This window comes from Anthonomus grandis, chromosome 5 (genome assembly GCF_022605725.1).
Source record: "Anthonomus grandis grandis chromosome 5, icAntGran1.3, whole genome shotgun sequence".
NCBI lineage: Eukaryota > Metazoa > Arthropoda > Insecta > Coleoptera > Curculionidae > Anthonomus > Anthonomus grandis.
The window spans coordinates 38,050,000-38,074,887 of NC_065550.1; the positions used below are offsets into that span (position 1 = coordinate 38,050,000).

The 24,888-nt window shown below is 31.6% G+C and overlaps 1 protein-coding gene across 1 annotated transcript in view; it reads left to right on the top strand.

Moving 5' to 3' along the window:
• Positions 1-24,888, top strand: part of LOC126736362 (uncharacterized) — a 53,941-nt gene that overhangs the window by 8,790 nt on the left and 20,263 nt on the right. The window contains exons 2-13 of the mRNA XM_050440680.1: positions 5,093-5,427; positions 9,742-9,918; positions 9,972-10,185; positions 10,243-10,369; positions 10,423-10,676; positions 10,736-10,866; positions 11,782-12,097; positions 12,159-12,389; positions 14,271-14,571; positions 15,204-15,468; positions 15,524-15,794; positions 21,950-22,166. Of these exons, the coding sequence (XP_050296637.1) occupies positions 5,093-5,427; positions 9,742-9,918; positions 9,972-10,185; positions 10,243-10,369; positions 10,423-10,676; positions 10,736-10,866; positions 11,782-12,097; positions 12,159-12,389; positions 14,271-14,571; positions 15,204-15,468; positions 15,524-15,794; positions 21,950-22,166 (2,839 nt within the window). The remainder of the gene's footprint in view (positions 1-5,092; positions 5,428-9,741; positions 9,919-9,971; positions 10,186-10,242; positions 10,370-10,422; positions 10,677-10,735; positions 10,867-11,781; positions 12,098-12,158; positions 12,390-14,270; positions 14,572-15,203; positions 15,469-15,523; positions 15,795-21,949; positions 22,167-24,888) is intronic.

Below are 24,888 nucleotides of genomic sequence, written 5' to 3' on the forward strand. Positions count from 1 at the left end.
CGTACAAGATTTTGCAAAAAAAATATTTTTGTTAAAAAATTTGTTTTTTTTTTCTAAAAAATTGAGAAAATGTCCATAACTAAAAAAATTGAACAGATACAGTTATAAAAATTTGTGCACATATTCTCTGGAGGATTTGATTCGATACCTATTTCAGCGTTTTTCAAAATTCGTACAAGATTTTGCAAAAAAAATATTTTTGTTAAAAAATTTGTTTTTTTTCCTAAAAAATTGAGAAAATGTCCATAACTCAAAAAATTGAACAGATACAGTTATAAAAATTTGTGCACATATTCTCTGGAGGATTTGATTCGACACCTATTTCAGCGTTTTTCAAAATTCGTACAAGATTTTGCAAAAAAAATATTTTTGTTAAAAAATTTGTTTTTTTTCCTAAAAAATTGAGAAAATGTCCATAACTAAAAAAATTGAACAGATACAGTTATAAAAATTTGTGCACATATTCTCTGGAGGATTTGATTCGATACCTATTTTAGCGTTTTTCAAAATTCGTACAAGATTTTGCAAAAAAAATATTTTTGTTAAAAAATTTGTTTTTTTTTCCTGAAAAATTGAGAAAATGTCCATAACTCAAAAAATTGAACAGATACATTTATAAAAATTTGTGCACATTTTCTCTGGAGGATTTGATTCGACACCTATTTCAGCGTTTTTCAAAATTCGTACAAAATTTTGCAAAAAAAATATTTTTGTTAAAAAAATTGTTTTTTTTTCCTAAAAAATTGAGAAAATGTCCATAACTCAAAAAATTGAACAGATACAGTTATAAAAATTTGTGCACATATTCTCTGGAGGATTTGATTCGACACCTATTTCAGCGTTTTTCAAAATTCGTCCAAGATTTTGCAAAAAAAATATTTTTGTTAAAAAAATTGTTTTTTTTTCCTAAAAAATTGAGAAAATGTCCATAACTCAAAAAATTGAACAGATACAGTTATAAAAATTTGTGCACATATTCTCTGGAGGATTTGATTCGACACCTATTTCAGCGTTTTTCAAAATTCGTCCAAGATTTTGCAAAAAAAATATTTTTGTTAAAAAAATTGTTTTTTTTTCCTAAAAAATTGAGAAAATGTCCATAACTCAAAAAATTGAACAGATACAGTTATAAAAATTTGTGCACATATTCTCTGGAGGATTTGATTCGACACCTATTTCAGCGTTTTTCAAAATTCGTACAAGATTTTGCAAAAAAAATATTTTTGTTAAAAAATTTGTTTTTTTTTCCTGAAAAATTGAGAAAATGTCCATAACTCAAAAAATTGAACAGATACATTTATAAAAATTTGTGCACATTTTCTCTGGAGGATTTGATTCGACACCTATTTCAGCGTTTTTCAAAATTCGTACAAGATTTTGCAAAAAAAATATTTTTGTTAAAAAAATTGTTTTTTTTTCCTAAAAAATTGAGAAAATGTCCATAACTCAAAAAATTGAACAGATACAGTTATAAAAATTTGTGCACATATTCTCTGGAGGATTTGATTCGACACCTATTTCAGCGTTTTTCAAAATTCGTACAAGATTTTGCAAAAAAAATATTTTTGTTAAAAAATTTGTTTTTTTTCCTAAAAAATTGAGAAAATGTCCATAACTAAAAAAATTGAACAGATACAGTTATAAAAATTTGTGCACATATTCTCTGGAGGATTTGATTCGATACCTATTTTAGCGTTTTTCAAAATTCGTACAAGATTTTGCAAAAAAAATATTTTTGTTAAAAAATTTGTTTTTTTTTCCTGAAAAATTGAGAAAATGTCCATAACTCAAAAAATTGAACAGATACATTTATAAAAATTTGTGCACATTTTCTCTGGAGGATTTGATTCGACACCTATTTCAGCGTTTTTCAAAATTCGTACAAAATTTTGCAAAAAAAATATTTTTGTTAAAAAAATTGTTTTTTTTTCCTAAAAAATTGAGAAAATGTCCATAACTCAAAAAATTGAACAGATACAGTTATAAAAATTTGTGCACATATTCTCTGGAGGATTTGATTCGACACCTATTTCAGCGTTTTTCAAAATTCGTCCAAGATTTTGCAAAAAAAATATTTTTGTTAAAAAAATTGTTTTTTTTTCCTAAAAAATTGAGAAAATGTCCATAACTCAAAAAATTGAACAGATACAGTTATAAAAATTTGTGCACATATTCTCTGGAGGATTTGATTCGACACCTATTTCAGCGTTTTTCAAAATTCGTACAAGATTTTGCAAAAAAAATATTTTTGTTAAAAAAATTGTTTTTTTTTCCTAAAAAATTGAGAAAATGTCCATAACTCAAAAAATTGAACAGATACAGTTATAAAAATTTGTGCACATATTCTCTGGAGGATTTGATTCGATACCTATTTTAGCGTTTTTCAAAATTCGTACAAGATTTTGCAAAAAAAATATTTTTGTTAAAAAATTTGTTTTTTTTTCCTGAAAAATTGAGAAAATGTCCATAACTCAAAAAATTGAACAGATACATTTATAAAAATTTGTGCACATTTTCTCTGGAGGATTTGATTCGACACCTATTTCAGCGTTTTTCAAAATTCGTACAAAATTTTGCAAAAAAAATATTTTTGTTAAAAAAATTGTTTTTTTTTTCCTAAAAAATTGAGAAAATGTCCATAACTCAAAAAATTGAACAGATACAGTTATAAAAATGTGTGCACATATTCTTTGGAGGATTTGATTCGACACCTATTTCAGCGTTTTTCAAAATACAAGATTTTGCAAAAAAAAATATTTTTATTAAAAAATTTGTTTTTTTTTCCTAAAAAATTGAGAAAATGTCCATAACTCAAAAAATTGAACAGATACAGTTAAAAAAATTTGTGCACATATTCTCTGGAGGATTTGATTCGACACCTATTTCAGCGTTTTTCAAAATTCGTACAAGATTTTGGAAAAAAAATTATTTTGTTAAAAAATTTGTTTTTTTTTCCTGAAAAATTGAGAAAATGTCCATAACTCAAAAAATTGAACAGATACAGTTATAAAAATTTGTGCACATATTCTCTGGAGGATTTGATTCGACACCTATTTTAGCGTTTTTCAAAATTCGTACAAGATTTTGCAAAAAAAAATATTTTTGTTAAAAAATTTGTTTTTTTTTTCCTAAAAAATTGAGAAAATGTCCATAACTCAAAAAATTAATGAGATATAATTTTGAAAATTTGTGCACATATTCTCTGGAGGATTTGATTCGATACCTATTTTAGCGTTTTTCAAAATTCGTACAAGATTTTGCAAAAAAAAATAGTAGTTATAAACCTAAACAAGGACATTTTTAGTAGTTTATAAACCTAAACAAGGACCAAAAAATTGCTTTCATTAAAAAACTAGATTTTTTTTCTAGGAAGTATTGATGAAGAAATTCATATAAAATGAATTAACACTACACATTACTTAACGGTTTTTGAATTGCATGGAAAAATATAATTTTTTTTTAATCAATTTTAACTCCTACTAATGATGAACATTATTCCATTTCGATCGCCCTCATAGATACCAAGGTGCAACATTTTTACAAAATTATTACTTACGACATAATAATTCTTTTTTTAGCATCATTGTTAGTACATTAATATGGCATATAGTGTGACATATAGTTAGTATAAGATTTTTAGCAATAGGTTCCAGTGCCTATTTTTATTTTTGCTGCATGTACCTTTACGAATGTTGCGCAATATTTGCAGTAAGTAATTTTCTATAGTTGAGTGGTCCTTGCAAGTATTTTTATTTCAAAGTTCTCTCTAGGAGATGTTTTCATTGGAATTTATACTTTTACGAAAATCCTGGACCCGTGCCTTCAACATCGCTTCATATCCCTACTTTTGCTTTGTCTTAGTGTTTCTTGGCTTTTCTTGTGTTTCTTTAAGTATTCGAAATTTAAATTGTCTATATTATCTCCATGATTATAGCAATAAGACCAACCTAGATTCATGTGTTCATATCTGTTCATATCCTTGCATTTATGCTATTTTTCTTGTCAAAAAAATCGAATTCTCATTTATATACCCTGATCTTAATTTAAAAATTATGAGAAAGTGGTAATTAAATGATGTTTTTTGGGTGTAATTAGACACATTATGGGAGAAATACACTATTTGCAGACGATCCAAATACTATTAAGGAAACGGAGCCATGATATAGGAAATAAATGGAAAACTCGAATTCTCATTTATATATCTTGATCTCAATTTGAAAATTACAAGAAAGTGGGAATGCATTTCATAGATATTTGTTTTTTTGGCATTAAAAAAAAATGTTTGCTTTTCCAGATAAATGCATTTTTTCCAGGTACTTAAGGACTTCGTTAATATCTTCCAGGAAGTTTAAGTAACTTTTGAATTTTTACCTTATTTGAGAACTAGTTGAACCAATTTTGAACTATCGTTCAATGAATTTATTGAGACTTTTCTGCAAAATTCCAGGCACTTTAAGTCAGGCATTTTTAAGACGTTGCACTTGTTAATCAATTTTTTTCCTAGGATTATTACAAACAAATCGTTATAATCGGTTGCATCCTGCATAATTTAATTGCGCATCAAAAGTTGCTAAAACATTCTTATATTTAGAAACGGGGAAACGACGATTAATTTTTATTTTCACTTCATCATCCATTTTTTCAATAGTGCAATAGTTTTAAAAGTAATGTGCTGCATATTCCCAAATATGTCTTTTAACAAATGTTGCGCATCAAAAATATGCTAATAAATGCATACCATACTAGTTTGTCCCAAAACATTCCTCAATTTTAGATTCATACAAATGTTGCTTGACATTACCTTTGAAGGTGGCCTAAAAGCATAATTTTTGCATATTATTCAGTAATATTTACTAAATTCACTTAAGTAAGTCATACCCTAAAAAAACCATATTATACACTCAGCATAAGAATGACCATGTTAAAATAAAAATAAATAAATTCTCGTCTATACTCTTGAATGGCATGTCTCGTATCTAGATGGGACTGATTAGGTATGGGCACACCTTATGACCAACTAACGGGCTAACGGTATTCCTTCAGAGAAAATTAACAATCGGATTTTTTAACGTTGTTTTTTCTCTTTGTTTAGCACACGCGAATGTCTACCCGAACTCCTTCATTTCACCCAACTCTGCGGCAGAAGAACCAGATGATCCTGTTGGGGGAGAAAATTCCCTTAAGACCACCACCACATTTTTGGAAGGAGTTTCCAGGATCATCAACGAGGAGGAAAAGGACGAGGTGTCGATCGATGAAACTCCCGTTTATATCAGTAATAGGGTGGAAAGATCAGCTGAGCCGGTACTAACGAGGACCACAGGGGACGATAATTTGTTGATTTTTAAGAATGTGGAGGAGTCTTTGGATAGTAATGACGTGGAGTTGTCTGGGAGGATTGGGCATTTTATTCAACCGTCAAGGACTGTAAGTATATCATTGTTAGTATCAAATTTTGCGTATGATTTTTCCCTTTTTACAAGAATTTTTTAAAGGTTATTTCTTGTCTTTTCATAGGTAACTGAGGAGATTTGTTAATTCACTTGAAGTGTTTTATTGCCTCTCTTCTCTGGAATTATCCAAATTTTTTCTTTGGACACTTTTGGACAGACACAACAGCAATGACAATATTTAATTTTTAAAGAGATCACTCACTTTAAAGGTAGAAATCTTGAGAACTACTGGGAATATTCCAATGAAACAAAAAGCATATTATTCAAAAGAATATTCTCTCAAAAAATTCTTTTAACACCAAATCAGCCCAATCAGTAATTTCTGAACTATCGGCCTTCTTAATCAGCAGTGGCAAGATTTGATTTTTAAAGAGATCGCTCACTTTAAAGGCAGAAATCTTGAGAACTATTGGGAATATTCCAATGAAACAAAAAGTATATTATTCAAAAGAATATTCTCTCAAAAAGTTCTTTTAGCACCAAATCAATCCAATCAATAATTTCTGAACTATCGGACTTCTTAATGAGCAGTGACAAAATTTGATTTTTGAAGAGATCATTCACTTTAAAGCCAAAAATTTTGAGAACTACTGAGAATATTCCAATGAAATAAAAAACACAATATTCAGAAGAATATTTTCTCTAAAAGTTCTTTTAGCACCAAATCAATCCAATCAATAATTTCTGAACTAGACTTCTTAATGAGCAGTGACAAAATTTGATTTTTGAAGAGATCACTCACTTTGCAGCCAAAAATTTTGAGAACTACTGGGAATATTCCAATGAAATAAAAAACACAATATTCAGAAGAATATTTTCTAAAAAAGTTCTTTTAGCACCAAATCAATCCAATCAGTAATTTCTGAACTATCGGCCTTCTTAATCAGCAGTGGCAAGATTTGATTTTTAAAGAGATCGCTCACTTTAAAGGCAGAAATCTTGAGAACTATTGGGAATATTCCAATGAAACAAAAAGTATATTATTCAAAAGAATATTCTCTCAAAAAGTTCTTTTAGCACCAAATCAATCCAATCAATAATTTCTGAACTATCGGACTTCTTAATGAGCAGTGACAAAATTTGATTTTTGAAGAGATCATTCACTTTAAAGCCAAAAATTTTGAGAACTACTGAGAATATTCCAATGAAATAAAAAACACAATATTCAGAAGAATATTTTCTCTAAAAGTTCTTTTAGCACCAAATCAATCCAATCAATAATTTCTGAACTAGACTTCTTAATGAGCAGTGACAAAATTTGATTTTTGAAGAGATCACTCACTTTGCAGCCAAAAATTTTGAGAACTACTGGGAATATTCCAATGAAATAAAAAACACAATATTCAGAAGAATATTTTCTAAAAAAGTTCTTTTAGCACCAAATCAATCCAATCAGTAATTTTTGAACTATCGGCCTTCTTAATCAGCAGTGACAAGATTTAATTTTTAAAAAGATCACTCACTTTGAAACCAAAAATCTTGAGAACTACTGGGAATATCCCAATGAAACAAAAAGCATATTATTCAAAAGAATATTCTCTCAAACAGTTCTTTTAACACCAAATCAATCCAATCAATAATTTCTGAACTATCGGACTTCTTAATGAGCAGTGACAAAATTTGATTTTTGAAGAGATCACTCACTTTGCAGCCAAAAATCTGGAGAACTACTGGAAATATTCCAATGAAATAAAAAACACAATATTCAGAAGAATATTTTCTAAAAAAGTTCTTTTAACACCAAATCAGTCCAATCAATAATTTCTGAACTATCGGACTTCTTAATGAGCAGTGACAAAATTTGATTTTTGAAGAGATCATTCACTTTAAAGCCAAAAATATTGAAAACTACTGGGAATATTCCAATGGAAAAAAAAACACAATATTCAGAAGAATATTTTCTAAAAAAGTTCTTTTAGCACCAAATCAATCCAATCAATAATTTCTGAACTATCGGACTTCTTAATGAGCAGTGACAAAATTTGATTTTTGAAGAGATCATTCACTTTAAAGCCAAAAATTTTGAGAACTACTGGGAATATTCCAATGAAATAAACAACACAATATTCAGAAGAATATTTTCTAAAAAAGTTCTTTTAGCACCAAATCAATCCAATCAATAATTTCTGAACTATCGGACTTCTTAATGAGCAGTGACAAGATTTAATTTTTAAAAAGATCACTCACTTTAAAGGCAGAAATCTTGAGAACTACTGGAAATATTCCAATGAAATAAAAAACACAATATTCAGAAGAATATTTTCTAAAAAAGTTCTTTTAACACCAAATCAATCCAATCAATAATTTCTGAACTATCGGACTTTTTAATCAGCAGTGACAAAATTTGATTTTTGAAGAGATCATTCACTTTAAAGCCAAATATTTTGAGAACTACTGGGAATATTCCAATGAAATAAAAAACACAATATTCAGAAGAATATTTTCTAAAAAAGTTCTTTTAGCACCAAATCAATCCAATCAATAATTTCTGAACTATCGGACTTCTTAATGAGCAGTGACAAGATTTAATTTTTAAAAAGATCACTCACTTTAAAGGCAGAAATCTTGAGAACTACTGGAAATATTCCAATGAAATAAAAAACACAATATTCAGAAGAATATTTTCTAAAAAAGTTCTTTTAACACCAAATCAATCCAATCAATAATTTCTGAACTATCGGACTTTTTAATCAGCAGTGACAAAATTTGATTTTTGAAGAGATCATTCACTTTAAAGCCAAATATTTTGAGAACTACTGGGAATATTCCAATGAAATAAAAAACACAATATTCAGAAGAATATTTTCTAAAAAAGTTCTTTTAGCACCAAATCAATCCAATCAGTAATTTCTGAACTATCGGACTTTTTAATCAGCAGTGACAAAATTTGATTTTTGAAGAGATCATTCACTTTAAAGCCAAATATTTTGAGAACTACTGGGAATATTCCAATGAAATAAAAAACACAATATTCAGAAGAATATTTTCTAAAAAAGTTCTTTTAGCACCAAATCAATCCAATCAATAATTTCTGAACTATCGGACTTCTTAATGAGCAGTGACAAGATTTAATTTTTAAAAAGATCACTTACTTTAAAGGCAGAAATCTTGAGAACTACTGGAAATATTCCAATGAAATAAAAAACACAATATTCAGAAGAATATTTTATAAAAAAGTTCTTCTAGCACCAAATCAGTTCAATCAGCAGTTTCTGAACTATCGGACTTCTTAATCAGCAGTGACAAAATTTGATTTTTGAAGAGATCGCTCACTTTAAAGGCATACATCTTGAGAACTACTAGGAATATTCCAATGAAACAAAAAGCATATTATTCAAAAGAATATTCTCTCAAAAAATTCTTTTAGCATCAAATCAGTCCATTCAGTAATTTTTGAACTATCGGCCTTCTTAATCAGCAGTGACAAGATTTAATTTTTAAAAAAATCACTCACTTTGAAACCAAAAATCTTGAGAACTACTGGGAATATCCCAATGAAACAAAAAACACAATATTCAGAAGAATATTTTATAAAAAAGTTCTTTTAGCACCAAATCAATCCAATCAATAATTTCTGAACTATCGAACTTCTTAATCAGCAGTGACAAGATTTGATTTTTAAAAAGATCACTCAATTTGAAGCGAAAAATCTTGAGAACTACTGGGAATATTCCAATGAAACAAAAAGCATATTATTCAAAAGAATATTCTCTCAAAAAATTCTTTTAGCACCAAATCAATCCAATCAATAATTTCTGAACTATCGGACTTCTTAATGAGCAGTGACAAAATTTGATTTTTGAAGAGATCACTCACTTTAAAGGCATACATCTTGAGAACTACTAGGAATATTCCAATGAAACAAAAAGCATATTATTCAAAAGAATATTCTCTCAAAAAATTCTTTTAGCATCAAATCAGTCCATTCAGTAATTTTTGAACTATCGGCCTTCTTAATCAGCAATGACAAGATTTAATTTATAAAAAGATCACTCACTTTGAATCCAAAAATCTTGAGAACTACTGGGAATATCCCAATGAAACAAAAAGCATATTATTCAAAAGAATATTCTCTCAAACAGTTCTTTTAACACCAAATCAATTCAATCAGTAATTTCTGAACTATCAGACTTCTTAATCAGCAGTGACAAAAATTTGATTTTTTAATAGATCACTCACTTTAAAGCCAAAAATCTAGAAAACTACTGGGAATATTCCAATGAAACAAAAAGCACAATATTCAGTAGAACATTCCAAACCAACGTTAATCCATTCATTTCATTTGAAGGATAAAGACCTATATTTCGGAGGCCTCCACTCCACCAGCATCCAGCACCAGTATTCGGGGGAAGGCCAGGGGGCTCTTCAGGGCAGATCCCTGAGAGAGCCCCTGGAAATCGCCCCTACTGCCACGACGACGGCTTTTGCTACTCCATCGTTACCTAATCCAGGAAAACCGCGACAAGTAAGACCCCCTTCCCTCTCCCGTTATCACTATTATCATGTCACCACTCACAGGCCAATCCGGACATCCAGGACATCATCACCGGCATCGTAAAACTCCTTAACGGTAACGTTAACGTGCAAGCGAATACCGCACCGGTAATGGGCAGACCGTTACGACCCCTATCCACCAGGATTAACAATAGGGGGCCTCCGAGGATCACTGACGTCCCGGCGTTACCTCCGGACTTTGACGTGCCCGCACCCCCCTTACCACCCCCGCCCATGAGTAAGAAGTGCGAGTGAGTGCATATCACTTGTTATTCAATTTTTTTTCTTTTTTTAGCAAACATGTCTCCTCCGATGACCACGCGCCCTCCCACTCCTTACCCATTTGACTTACCGCCGGCCAACATGTCTCCCAAGAGGCCTTACGGGGGTACCATCCCCATATCGGAGAGTAAGAGGCCAGGGTAAGTCAAGAAAACCAATGGGGGAGGCTTAGTGATGATGTTGTTCGTAATAGGTTTTATAGGCCAGTAACCATTCCGCCCTGGAACAGAAGAAGACCGACTAAAAGACCTTTGAACCCTAATGTACTAGCATATAAGCCCATGCCGCCCATGAGCAACTCGGACATGGTCAGTTTGACGTCTGAGAAACCCACGGATGATATTTTGACTTTGGATTTGGGCGGGCATATTGAGAATACCGCCCAGGGTGAAGCTTATGGTGAAGAACTAGAAGGGGATACTAAAGATGAGGAGTTTGATTTACCAGGTGAGAGTCTCGGTGACGTTGAAGGTGTTTTAAGTACTTTAATGAGTTTAATGGTTTAGAATCGAAGAATGATACGGAATTTAGTATGCATGTTATGCTGCAACCCTCGGTAGAGGACAGTCTGGACCAAGAAACTGCCGATTTTGAGAAGAATAAGGAGAAGAACCCTAAACCGGATAAAACCACTAAGGTAAGTCGAAGAAATCATGCATTTTTCCCAATGATACAGTTTTATATACATTCGTTATGAAAAGGAGAAATTCTTTACATATTATTTAAATAATAAACGTATTCATTTCCATAACACATACTTAGTGAGTTTGTTACATTGACATAATTACATTAATCTAGACTATTAAACTAAGCCGATTTTCAGCAAGGAATTGGTTAAGAACCACGGGTACTCTTTTGATTGACAACTTTGACAGGTCAGTCTGACGTAGTGTACTCTCACCACTTAATAGTTATAATCTAAAGAAACAGTCGTTGCTTATTAACCAATTGAAGAGATGATGTTTTTCTTATCTGTTTCACTAAAACAAGAATCTGAATTTTTTGATCCTCTAGAGCTCCTCCTGAATAAACTGTTGTGCTATTGTATCTAAAATAAAATAAATTGCCGAAATTAACTTTAAATTTTGATGATGTAAATATATCTACGTGTAACAAATATGTCAATATAAAATTTCTAACATAGGTACCATTAAGCAAATTGCTTGCCGTTTCCAGGTCCTCCTCGACCTTAACTAGCACATCTTCTTGATAATTTAAAGCTAATTGGTATTTTAATGTATAAAAGGCGCACACCATACCGTAACCCTCAATAAATTTCTAATAATTTAAACATAGTTTGCTTCTGGATTGTATAACCAAAATCGCAGAAACGCATTAGTAAATACCAACTACGAATCAGTGCTAAGACCTGGATAACTCCAAGACTCCCTCTGGAGTAACCCTAATTCCTAACACCTCCCTCTCAAAGATTGAGTCGTCGAGAAGGTTTAATAGAACTACCATGGATTTAAACGAATATTATTGTTATTATTAGTAGAAACATGAAAATTGTTAGGGATTTACCAAACACTTTTTTGACAACTTTTCTTAGGTCACTCTGGTCACTCCAACGATGAAAACCGACCAGCCCATCCTGGAAACCCCAATTTCTCTTATAACCGATACAATAGCGCCCACAAACGCTTCCAAAGAACTTATCACCTCAACACAGATCAATGCTTCATCATCATTATCATCAGCTGACCTCACTGAAGCTTTCACCTCCAAAACCTCCCAACTAGAGTCCTCAATCGCGGAGGTTTTGGTAAAAAGTGAACACCCCGAAAGTGCCACTGCCGTCCGTACTGAGCAACTCCCCAATAGATCCGAAGTCATTTCTACGGAGGATCGTCCCACTGCGGTGCCAAGTAAGTTCCGTTTTTGGTTTTTTTCTCTAGAAACGAATAAAATGAAAAATCGTTTTCCAAGGTTTGGAGCGGGAAAATGGCACCGGAATCGCAACCGCCCCTCACCAACAACACTACCGCCCCCGGCCTGGAATCGTGCTGGACGATACCGAATACAAACCCGGTCGCCAACCGATCATCACCAGACCACCCATAAGCGCTTTGGGGGACATTTTCGATATCACCGTGTCGGCTATCCAGGGACCTGGTGGAGAGGCCAGTGTGGGACAAGGGAAGCCTTATGTAATACCTGGTAAGTCTAGTGGTCTTTTCCACGTTGTAAAGCTTACCATTAAAAAGGTAATCGCAATTGTGGTTTAAGGGAAGACAATTCTTCATACACCATGGCAGATTTTTCAAATATCTCAATAGTTTATATGAGTTTTAGGCAAAAGGTAGCAAAAAGGGTGGGGCACAATGATATTTAGTTTTCTTAATAGTGTCTGGATCATCTGGAAATAGGGTTTTTTGGGTTTAATTGATCCAACTAAAGAAGAAAAATATCACTTTGCTCCCATCTTCCTCTAATTTGTCAACTGAGAATAGGATATATAAAATATAGATAGAGTAAATATATTTTTCCAATCATTCAGTTGTTTCTGGATATGCATCAGAAAAATAGATCTACTCTTCCAAGAAGTCCCTTAAGGGATTCTAAGTAATAAACATACTCTTCCAGGCATCCTACTCTTCCTAAGGAAACTTCAACCCAAACATTTACTCCTTTTCTCAGTTCCATGTGCTTTGAATCCCCCAGAAAACCTTTTAATGCACCACTTCTTCCTTAACAGGATCCTAAGGGATATTTTTGCTCTTTATAGAAGTTCTCAATGCTCTATTAATCCCAGAAATCCTTCAGGAGAAAAAAAGGAGCCTGGAAGAGTAGATCTATTCTTCTCTGCAAGAATTTACGGATGGAATATAGGGAGGCTTTTTGAAATTAAGGAAATTATGCTAAATATCTCAATTTCTTTCAGTTGAAGCTAAAAATTCATAGAGAACAAAATGATCTTGCTCTAGAATAATGCTAATAAGCACTTTTCTAATAAAACCAACAAAGTTCAAGCAATACCATTAATAAATTGATTACTGAAAATAAGACTTCTTGGAAGAAACTTTATATTAACTTCCGTGCAATGGACAGTTCAGATTTAATTTATGTGATGTCTGGAATTTTCAAACTTTTTTGAAAATTGATGCCTGGGGTTTTTTTAAAATAATTAATGATTTCAAGCAATTTCAAAAATTCGTGCCTAAATTTCTTCCTCTGCAAAACGACTAATAATGACTCCTGTAATTTTGAAAAATTAAAAAAAAAATATATAAAAATAAATGCCTCAAATTGTTATAAAAACTCGATGAATTTAAGCAATTTTGGGAAATTAGTGCCTGAAATCCCTACAAAAATTGGAAAAGTTCAAGAATTTTTGAAAATCAATGTCTGGAATGGACAAAATTGATGGCTAAAGGTCCTTAAAAAAAATTATAATTTCAAGAAATCAAAAAAATAAGCGCCTGAAATTCTTACAAAATTTGATACCGAAGATATTAAAGAACTGAGACAGGGATAAGTCTGAAAAAGTCATGATTTTGGGTCTCCTAAAGCCTATATCATGGACGCAGTTTTACAATAAACAAATCATAATTAAAAAATGAGTGTTTTCATATGTAATTTTATCGACCACAATAGAAAAACACAATTTTAGAATGATACCGAAAATATTAAATTACTGAGACAGGGATGTGTCTGAAAAAGTCAAGATTTTGGTTCTCCTAAGACATACAACCTTGCAGTTTAACAATAAGCGAAGAATTATTATAAAATGAATGTGTTCTAAAGCTTTCAAAAAAATTGATAATTTTCAAAACATTTTGATAATTAGTGCCTGAAATTATCAACAAATTTATGATGTCATGGTCTGTTCTCTCTTTGCTTCTCTTATTTACCATAGCGCTCTTTTCTTTACCTTTACTGTATTTACTGGCCTATGCCTTCTTTTTTATTATTTTATAGGCCTGCTTTTAAGCAAGGCTCCTATTTTGTCTTTAATTAGCAACCATCTTTTTTTAATACTTACATTATTCTATATCGTATTTTTTTAAAAATATATTTAAATTTGACATTAATTTCTAGTGGACATTGAAAACATCAACTCCCACTCCGACGTATTAACGTCCCCGGTAGGTGACGAGGGCTTCGTCTCCATAGACGGTAAACGAACGTACTTGAACCTATTCGGGGATAATCCGGATCCCACTTCGGTTCCCTCGGGAATAATAAAACCGAGCGTACCATCCAAGAACCAAGTGGTGCAGGGAACCAGTTACGTGGAGCAAAATGATAAACCCGTTAAACCGAATTATGGATCGATTAAACCCGCTCAGAGACGTCCTGGGTTTGGAGGTAGACCCAGGCCAAGTCATCCTCCCGTTAGGTAAGCTGCTTACCTTTATGTTAGTCATGCTTTCAATGTTATTCCAGGGTTTAAACGTGATTCAGGATTTAAAGTGCTTTGGTTGAGAGTGAAGTTTTAAGAATATTTGTATGAAATAATTGGAATATTCTTGAAATGGTTTTAGATAAAGAAAGGATATTTATTGCCAAGTAATTTGATGTATGAACGATTCTTGTATCTCAAGAACTTTTTGAGTTAGAGGCAATTTAGTCGTTGAAGGTCTAAGAGGCTTAAAATTTTAACCTCATATTGCTCATAATATAAAGGAATTTGAGGATGAATTTGGTCGCTAGAAATTTCTGTTAAATTTCCATAGTCGATTTTTTAATTTTTAATTAAGGCGAAAAGAGAGAAATAGGTTTCTAGTGTTTTATTCGGAGAAGCTATGTTCCAACTTTCAAGTTTGTAACTTCATTAGTTTCAGAGATATAAGCATTTTGTTGCTAAAAATTTCGGTTTTTTGAGAATTATTTTTTCCAATTTCCAAGGCGAATTTCTTCATTGCAAATTTTTTTTAGGAAAAACGCTGAAATAGGTGTCAATTGAATTTTATAGAGGAAGTTATAGTTTAAATTTCAAGTTTCTAGCATCAAAACTCTTATCATTTCTAGGATCGATACGTGTATCGTGGGTGACGACTCTACATGCGACGCCTCCCAACACGAAATCTGCAGAACAGAATCGGGTGTGAGCGCGTGCCACTGTAGACCAGGAACAGCGAGAAGGAAACACCGAGATCCCTGCAGAAAAATCGTTTCTGTCCTTCTCTCGCTTAGGGTAGACCGGATCTACGAAAGGAGAGTGGTGTGGGCCAAGGAACTGTTGGAGAAGAGCAGCGAGAGCTACGAGCAGTTAGCTTATGAGGCAGAAAGAGCTGTAAGACTGAATGAATTATAGAATTCATTTAATTTTTAATGTTTGACGTATGTAGATCGAGTCGGCCATGTCGATGACGCCGTTCAGTGACGAATATCTGGGATCCCAAGTGAATAACATCTATCAGGGGGACAGGTCTCAAGGGCAAGCGGGCGTTTTCGTCAATATCACCCTGCAACTGGAAGAGAACGCCGACACGGCCAGGCCGTCAGTCAAAGGGGACATCCAGAAACATCTCCTGGGGGTCATCCAGAGGCGCAGCAATAATGTGGGCAATAGCGCCCTATGGGTCGATAGTCCGCCCGGATCTGTATCGAGTTTGCAAGGTATGGACATTTGAATAAGATCTTTTTCTTCATGTTGTTCTTGTTCCTTTTTAGGGACATCAAAAGTCTGGAAGAAATTGTTCATTTTTTACAGGCAATTTAGTCAAATTTTGTGTCTTGTTCTTCTTCTTTATCATTTTATTTTTCCTTTTTAAGGACCTGAAATGCCTGAAAGAAATTATTGGTTTCTTACAGGCAATTGAGTAGAACGTTTCTTCTTGTTCTTTTTCTTCTTCTTTTTTATTTTCTTCTTTCTTTGTAAGGATCTCAAATGTCTAGAAAAAATTATTGATTTCGTACAGACAGTTAATTCAAATGTTTCTCTTTGTTTTTCTTCGTCTTCTTCATCATTTTTTCTCCCTCTTTGAGTACCTCAAATGCCGGGAAGAAATTATTGATTTCTTACAGGCAGTAGAGTCAAATCTTTCTTCTTGTTTTCCTTCTTCCTCTTCATTTTCTTCTTTGTTTTAAGAAACCTCGAATGCCTGAAAGAAATTATTGATTTCTTATAGGCAATTGAGTCAAACGTTTTTCTTGTTTTTCTTCTTCTTCTTTGTTTTAAAGAACCTCGAATGCCTGGACGAAATTATTGATTTCCTACAGACAGTTGATTTAAATGTTTCTTTTTGTTTTTCTTCGTCTTCTTCATCATTTTTTCTCCTTCTTTAAGGACCTCAAATGCCTGGACGAAATTATTGATTTCTTATAGGCAATTGAATTAAACATTTCTTCTTGTTTTTCTTCTTCTTCTTCTTCATCTTTGTTTTAAAAAACCTCAAATGCCTGGAAGAAATTATTGATTTCTTACAGACAGTTGAGTCAAATCTTTTTTCTTGTCTTCCTTCTTCCTCTTCATCTACTTCTTTTTTGTTTTAAGAAACCTCAAATGCCTGGAAGAAATTATTGATTTCTTACAGGCAATTGAGTCAAATGTTTCTTCTTTTTCTTCTTCTTCTTCTTCATCCTTTTCTTCTTTCATTTTAGGACCCTCAAATGCCTGTAAGAAATTATTGATTTCTTACAGACAGTTGAGTCAAATCTTTCTTCTTGTTTTCCTTTTTCCTCTTCATCTTCTTCTTTGTTTCAAGAAACCTCGAATGCCTGGAAGAAATTATTGATTTCTTACAGGCAATTGAATCAAACATTTCTTCTTGTTTTTCTTCTTCTTCTTCATCTTTGTTTTAAAAAACCTCGAATGCCTGGAAGAAATTATTGATTTCTTATAGGCAGTTGAGTCAAACGTTTTTTCTTGCTCTTTTTATCCTTCTTGTTTATCAGTTTCTTCTTCCCTTTTATGTACCTCAAATGCTTGGAAGAAATTGAGTCAAACGTTTCTTTTTGTTCTTTTTCTTCTTCTTCTTCTTCTTCATCATTTTCTTTTTCCTCCTTAAGGACCTCAAATGCCTGGAAGAAATTATTGATTTCCTACAGACAGTTAATTCAAATGTTTCTTTTTGTTTTTCTCCTTCTTCTTTATCGTTTTCTTCTCCCTCTTTTAGGACCCCAAATGCCTGGAAGAAATTATTGATTTCTTACATGCAGTAGAGTCAAATATTTCTTCTTATCTTTCTTCATCATTTTCTTCCTCTTTAAAAGTCTCAAATTTCTGTAAGAAATTAGCGATTTCTGACAGGCAGTTGAGTCAACGGATTCTTCTTGTTGTTTTTCTTCTTCATTTTTCTTTTTAATGACCTCAAATACCTGGAAGAAATGATTGATTTCCTACCGTTTCTTCTTGTTTTCCTTCTACTTCTTCCTTTTTAAGGACTTTCCTCCTTTCTTTCTTGACTTTGTTCCTTCTTTCGAGGTTCCTCAAATGCCTGGAAGAAATTAGTGATTTTTTACAGACAATTGAGTCAAACTTTTCTTCTTCTTCTTCCTTTTAAGGACCTCAAATTCCTGGAAGAAATTATTGACTACTTACAGGCAGTAGAGTCAAAATTTTCTTCTTGTTCTTCTTTTTCTTCTTCCTCTTTAAAGAGCTCAAATGCCTGGAAGAAACCATTGATTTCTTACAGACAGTTGAGTTAAATTTTTCTACTTCTTTCTCTTTAAGGACCTCTAAATAAGCATCGAAATTTTGCCAGTCCTAAATTTTCAACCTTTAAACATAAACTGAAAGAAATGATTTTGTATCCAAGAGTCGAACATATACCTTTGCACCTTATTGTAGTTTTCTCTGGGAACCTACTTTGGTAATATTTTTATTAATTTTTATTGAGTTAATACTAAATTAGTTAATCTTTATTTTTTCTTTTGTAATTTGGCAATTTTTGCCAGTTTTTATGACCTATTAACTTGTATTTATATCAATTGCTAATCTTTTGTTTGGCTTGTATGCTATTCAGGAACAAAATTACTAATAACTAATAATTTATGTTTATGTTTTATTTTGTTCTATACATGTAGATCAGTAATGTGATTACTATATACTCGGTTAATTCAACGGCTTATTGCCCTTCGTCGAGGTTAAAATAAAGATGTTTACTATTACTATTATTATTATTAAATGCCTGGAATAAAATTTAAATTTTTTACAGTCAAGTCTAACCTTCCTTCTTCTTTATCATCATCTTTTTTCAAGGATTTCAAATGCATTTGAGGTCATAAAATTATTGACTTACAGGCAATCGAGTCAAACCATTCTTCTTCTTCATCCTTTTCTTTTTTCATTTTAGGAACCTCAAATGCCTATAAGAAATTATTGATTTCTTACAGGCAATTGAGTCAAATGTTTCTTCTTGTTTTTCTTCTTCTTCATCTTTGTTTTAAAAAACCTCGAATGCCTGGAAGAAATTATTGATTTCTTACGAAGTTGAGTCAAATCTTTCTTCTTGTTTTCCTTCTTCCTCTTCATCTTCTTCTTCTTCTTCTTTATTTTAAGAAACCTCGAATGCCTGGGAGAAATTATTGATTTCCTACAGACAGTTGATTCAAATGTTTCTTTTTGTTTTTCTCCTTCTTCTTTATCGTTTTCTTCTCCCTCTTTTAGGACCCCAAATGCCTGGAAGAAATTATTGATTTCTTACATGCAGTAGAGTCAAATATTTCTTCTTATCTTTCTTCATCATTTTCTTCCTCTTTAAAAGTCTCAAATTTCTGTAAAAAATTAGCGATTTCTTACAGGCAGTTGAGTCAACCGATTCTTCTTGTTGTTTTTCTTTTTAATGACCTCAAATACCTGGAAGAAATGATTGATTTCCGACCGTTTCTTCTTGTTTTCCTTCTACTTCTTCCTTTTTAAGGACTTTCCTCCTTTCTTTCTTGACTTTGTTCCTTCTTTCGAGGATCCGCAAATGCCGGGAAGAAATTAGTGATTTTTTACAGACAATTGAGTCAAACTTTTCTTCTTCTTCTTCCTTTTAAGGACCTCAAATTCCTGGAAGAAATTATTGACTACTTACAGGCAGTAGAGTCAAAATTTTCTTCTTGTTCTTCTTTTTCTTCTTCCTCTTTAAAGACCTCAAATGCCTGGAAGAAACCATTGATTTCTTACAGACAGTTGAGTTAAATTTTTCTACTTCTTTCTCTTTAAGGACCTCTAAATAAGCATCGAAATTTTGCCAGTCCTAAATTTTCAACCTTTAAACATAAACTGAAAGAAATGATTTTGTATCCAAGAGTTGAACATATACCTTTGCACCTTATTGTAGTTTTCTCTGGGTACCTACTTTGGTATTATTTTTATTAATTTTTATTAAGTTAATACTAAATTAGTTAGCCTTTATTTTTTCTTTTGTAATTTGGCAATTTTTGCCAGTTTTTATGACCTATTAACTTGTATTTATATCAGTTGTTAATCTTGTATGCTATTCAGGAACAAAATTACTAATAACTAATAATTTATGTTTATGTTTTATTTTGTTCTATACATGTAGATCAGTAATGTGATTACTATATACTCGGTTAATTCAACGGCTTATTGCCCTTCGTCGAGGTTAAAATAAAGACGTTTACTATTACTATTATTATTATTAAATGCCTGGAATAAAATTCAAATTTTTTACAGTCAAGTCAAACCTTTCTTCTTCTTTATCATCATCTTTTTTTTTTCAAGGATTTCAAATGCATTTGAGGTCAAAAAATTATTGACTTACAGGCAATCGAGTCAAACCATTCTTCTCCTTCATCCTTTTCTTTTTTCATTTTAGGAACCTCAAATGCCTGTAAGAAATTATTGATTTCTTACAGATAGTTGAGTCAAATCTTTCTTCTTGTTTTCCTTTTTCCTCTTCATCTTCTTCTTTGTTTCAAGAAACCTCGAATGCCTGGAAGAAATTATTGATTTCTTACAGGCAATTGAATCAAACATTTCTTCTTGTTTTTCTTCTTCTTCTTTATCTTTGTTTTAAAAAACCTCGAAGGCCTGGAAGAAATTATTGATTTCTTATAGGCAGTTGAGTCAAACGTTTTTTCTTGCACTTTTTATCCTTCTTGTTTATCAGTTTCTTCTTCCCTTTTATGTACCTCAAATGCTTGGAAGAAATTGAGTCAAACGTTTCTTTTTGTTCTTTTTCTTCTTCTTCTTCTTCTTCATCATTTTCTTGTTCCTCCTTAAGGACCTCAAATGCCTGGAAGAAATTATTGATTTCCTACAGACAGTTGATTCAAATGTTTCTTTTTGTTTTTCTCCTTCTTCTTCATCGTTTTCTTCTCCCTCTTTTAGGACCCCAAATGCCTGGAAGAAATTATTGATTTCTTACATGCAGTAGAGTCAAATATTTCTTCTTATCTTTCTTCATCATTTTCTTCCTCTTTAAAAGTCTCAAATTTCTGTAAGAAATTAGCGATTTCTTACAGGCAGTTGAGTCAACCGATTCTTCTTGTTGTTTTTCATCTTCATTTTTTCTTTTTAATGACCTCAAATACCTGGAAGAAATGATTGATTTCCTACCGTTTCTTCTTGTTTTCCTTCTACTTCTTCCTTTTTAAGGACTTTCTTCCTTTCTTTCTTGACTTTGTTCCTTCTTTCGAGGATCCTCAAATGCCTGGAAAAAATTAGTGATTTTTTACAGACAATTGAGTCAAACTTTTCTTCTTCTTCTTCCTTTTAAGGACCTCAAATTCCTGGAAGAAATTATTGACTACTTACAGGCAGTAGAGTCAAAATTTTCTTCTTGTTCTTCTTTTTCTTCTTCCTCTTTAAAGAGCTCAAATGCCTGGAAGAAACCATTGATTTCTTACAGACAGTTGAGTTAAATTTTTCTACTTCTTTCTCTTTAAGGACCTCTAAATAAGCGTCCAAATTTTGCCAGTCCTAAATTTTCAATCTTTAAACATAAACTGAAAGAAATGATTTTGTATCCAAGAGTTGAACATATACCTTTGCACCTTATTGTAGTTTTCTCTGGGTACCTACTTTGGTAATATTTTTATTGAGTTAATACTCAATTAGTTAGCCTTTATTTTTTCTTTTGTAATTTGGCAATTTTTGCCAGTTTTTATGACCTATTAACTTGTATTTATATCAGTTGTTAATCTTTTGTTTGGCTTGTATGCTATTCAGAAACAAAATGACTAATAGCTAATAATTTATATTTATGCTTTATTTTCTATACATGTAGATCAGTAATGTGATTACTATATACTCGGTTAATTCAACGGCTTATTGCCCTTCGTCGAGGTTAAAATAAAGACGTTTACTATTACTATTATTATTATTATTAAATGCCTGGAATAAAATTTAAATTTTTTACAGTCAAGTCTAACCTTCCTTCTTCTTTATCATCATCTTTTTTCAAGGATTTCAAATGCATTTGAGGTCATAAAATTATTGACTTACAGGCAATCGAGTCAAACCATTCTTCTTCTTCATCCTTTTCTTTTTTCAGTTTAGGAACCTCAAATGCCTGTAAGAAATTATTGATTTCTTACAGACAGTTCAGTCAAATCTTTTTTCTTGTCTTCCTTCTTCCTCTTCATCTTCTTCTTTGTTGTTTTAAGAAACCTCGAATGCCTGGACGAAATTATTGATTTCTCACAGGCAGTTGAGTCAAACGTTGTTTCTTGTTTTTCATGTTCTTCTTTTTTAAGAACCTCATAAGCTTTGAAAAAACTAGTGATATCTTATAGGCAGTTGAGTCAAACGTTTCCTCTTTTCTCATCTTTACTCCTCCTTCCTAGTTTTCTTTAGTACTAAATTCCTCTTGTTCCAGATTTGGATGAATGTTCGTCTCCGGAACTGCACGATTGCCACTCGGAAGCGGACTGCATTAACATCTTCGGTAGTTTTAAGTGCGAATGTAAATCGGGACTGCGGGATCCCTGGTCGGATAATAAACATCGAGCGGGAAGGTTTTGCGAGAGATGTCCGGCTGCCCATTGCAGTAACCGGGGGGAGTGTAAATATATGAACGGGCAGGAGAGTTGCACGTAAGTATTAAGAAATTGTTTTATTAAGACTGGCAAACTTTACAGAATATACTATATATTGTGAAAAACTTCGGTATAGTTCAGTTCAGAGATCTATTAGAATCTTTGATGTGCCGCGAATAGTCCGTGTGCCGGTGTTGCTTGTATTGTCACATGACACGCATGTTTAAATCGCAAAATTTTATGTGGAAAGAGTCATAAAGTAATATTCTAAGCGATATTTAATCATTTTATTAAATAAATAAATGTTTTAAGCATTTTTTTAAAGAATGTATACATTTGATTCGTAAAATTTGACTACATGCGCCCACGTACTATTTTGTTAGACGTCTGATCTGAGTCACAGGCACTCAAGCGTAAAAAGTTGCACAGGTCCGGCCTTGACATTTATTATTCGGGATTCTTGGGATTAGTTTTATTAAGTTAGAAATTCAGGATAGTTGATAGGTAAATAATATTTAATTTAAATATTAGTAAGACTTAAGTACGTAAAATGAGTTTAACCAAAAATTTTAATTTAATAAGTTTAGTTTTTACACAAAAGGGTAAAATGTTTTGGTTTGTCTTCAAATTTTATATATTTCCTTTTTTTGGGTATTGAGATTTATTTTTACTTGGTGGTGATTATTAATGGGGATTTTGGCTGCCATATTCAATGTCCTTTATTATTGTTTTTTTTTTAAATTAATACATATTATGATATATTATTATAATAATATACTCGTGAAAACCCCTATCTCTATATTTCGTACCAATCTCTTTTGATAAAAAGTAATTATGTAGTCAGAAAAGTGGAAGTATATTTTTTAAAATCAACTTTTACATTAAAAATCATCTAGCTGTCTACATCTTATGCGTTTAAAAGACACAAGTTTTACTTGTAAAAAACACACTTTACATCCTGAATGTAATATTCATTAATTTGTTTGCCTGATATTAAGTTATTGTGCATAATAGGAGAGATTAGATGAAAATTAACAAAGATAAATGCTTATACTAAAAACTAAAAATCTTATACAAGACACTACATTTTAAGTATACTGAATCCTAAAACTACAGTGAGGATACTAAATACTTTTATAAATTTAATCAGTCTTTTGAATCTGGCCCAAAGAGTTAATACAATTTTCTAAATTTTGTTTTTTTGCCTTTGTTCTTTAGCAGTTTCTTCCGTTAAGGAAGAAAACAGTCTCTCTGTTGCTGCTATGGATTTCAACTTCATCTCGCACATCAGCATATGGATACTAAAGCATTACATTATAATTATATTCTTTATTGTGTCGCTTAAGGACAAACAGCGGCAGTAAGCTGAAAAAAACAAAACTTTAAACTTGTTTAATTAATAAAAATAGGGTTTTCTTACTATGGCAAAAGAGGGACTTTTTCCCAGAGAATGAAGGAAGAAGCAGTCTTTATTGTGTCGCTGAAGGGCATATATTGCTGCACGTTGTCAATGAGCCAAAAGATAAGAGTGGAACAAAATTCGTGATAGGGACTTACTAATTTTTGATCAGTTGACTGTCGTTTTCTATAAACCCATTCAATTTTTTTACCCATAAACACTCTATTATTTAAATGTTATTTATGAAAAAACGTTTGAATATTAAAATGTATCAATATCTTTTTGACACATAAGTTTATCTCTATCTAGCTCATAGAGGAATGAGATAAGTATACTTTTATCTCATATAAATGTTTTGCCTTTTATAAAATGGATTTTAGTAAGTTCTTTAACAAAAACTAAAAAAGCCTTCAGAGTAGTCCATAACTCATTCATTTCAAAATTAAATCAATAGAACCCTAGTCTATTAGGGTACTAACCAGAAACAAATTATTTTGTCTTTTACAGCCACCCCTGGAATAAAAATGCAATTTTCTTGGCTCTTAATAAATGGATTCTAGTAATTTCTTCAAAAAAGAATAAAAAAACCTTTAAAGTAGTTCATACATCAATAACGGGAAAATTTTGACTGTTAGAACTCAAGGTATAAGTAAGATGCCAATAAGAGACAAATTTTTTCCTTCTGGAATAAAATGTCCATTTTCTTCCGACTTTTAATTATTTTTATAGAAAAGACTAGGAAAGTCTTCAAAGTAGTCAATAAATCAATAATCAAACGAAATTTTTACTACTAGAATTCAAGATATTGGCGGGCCAATAAGAGACAATTTTTTTTTTCTTATAGGCACTCCTGGAACAAAAAATCCAATTTTTTGACTTTTAGTAAATGAATTTCAAATGTTTCTTAAAAAGACTAAAAAAGCCTTCAGAGTAGTCCATAAATCAATAATTTCAAAATCTTGACTACTAGAACTCAAGATATTATTGTGTCAATAAGGGACAAATTATTTTATTTTTTACAGGCACTCGTGGAATGAAAATTCAATTGTCTTGACATTTAATGAATAAATTCCAATCATTTCTTCAGAAAAAGAATGGCCACAAATCAATAATTGAAAAAATGTAAAATATTGGGGTGCCAATAAGGGACAAATGTTTTTTTTCGCACAGGCACTCCTGGGATGAAATTTCAATGTTCTGGGCTTTTAGCTAGTGGATTTTATTCATTTCTTTAAAAAATATTAAAAAAATCTTCAGAATAATCCATAAATCAATAATTGAAAAGTTTTGACATTTTCCTTCTTGAAAAAATTACTGTGGTTATTATTAAGTAAGAAAAAAATGTGACTTTTGTTGTAAATTTCTTCGTCAAAAAAAATT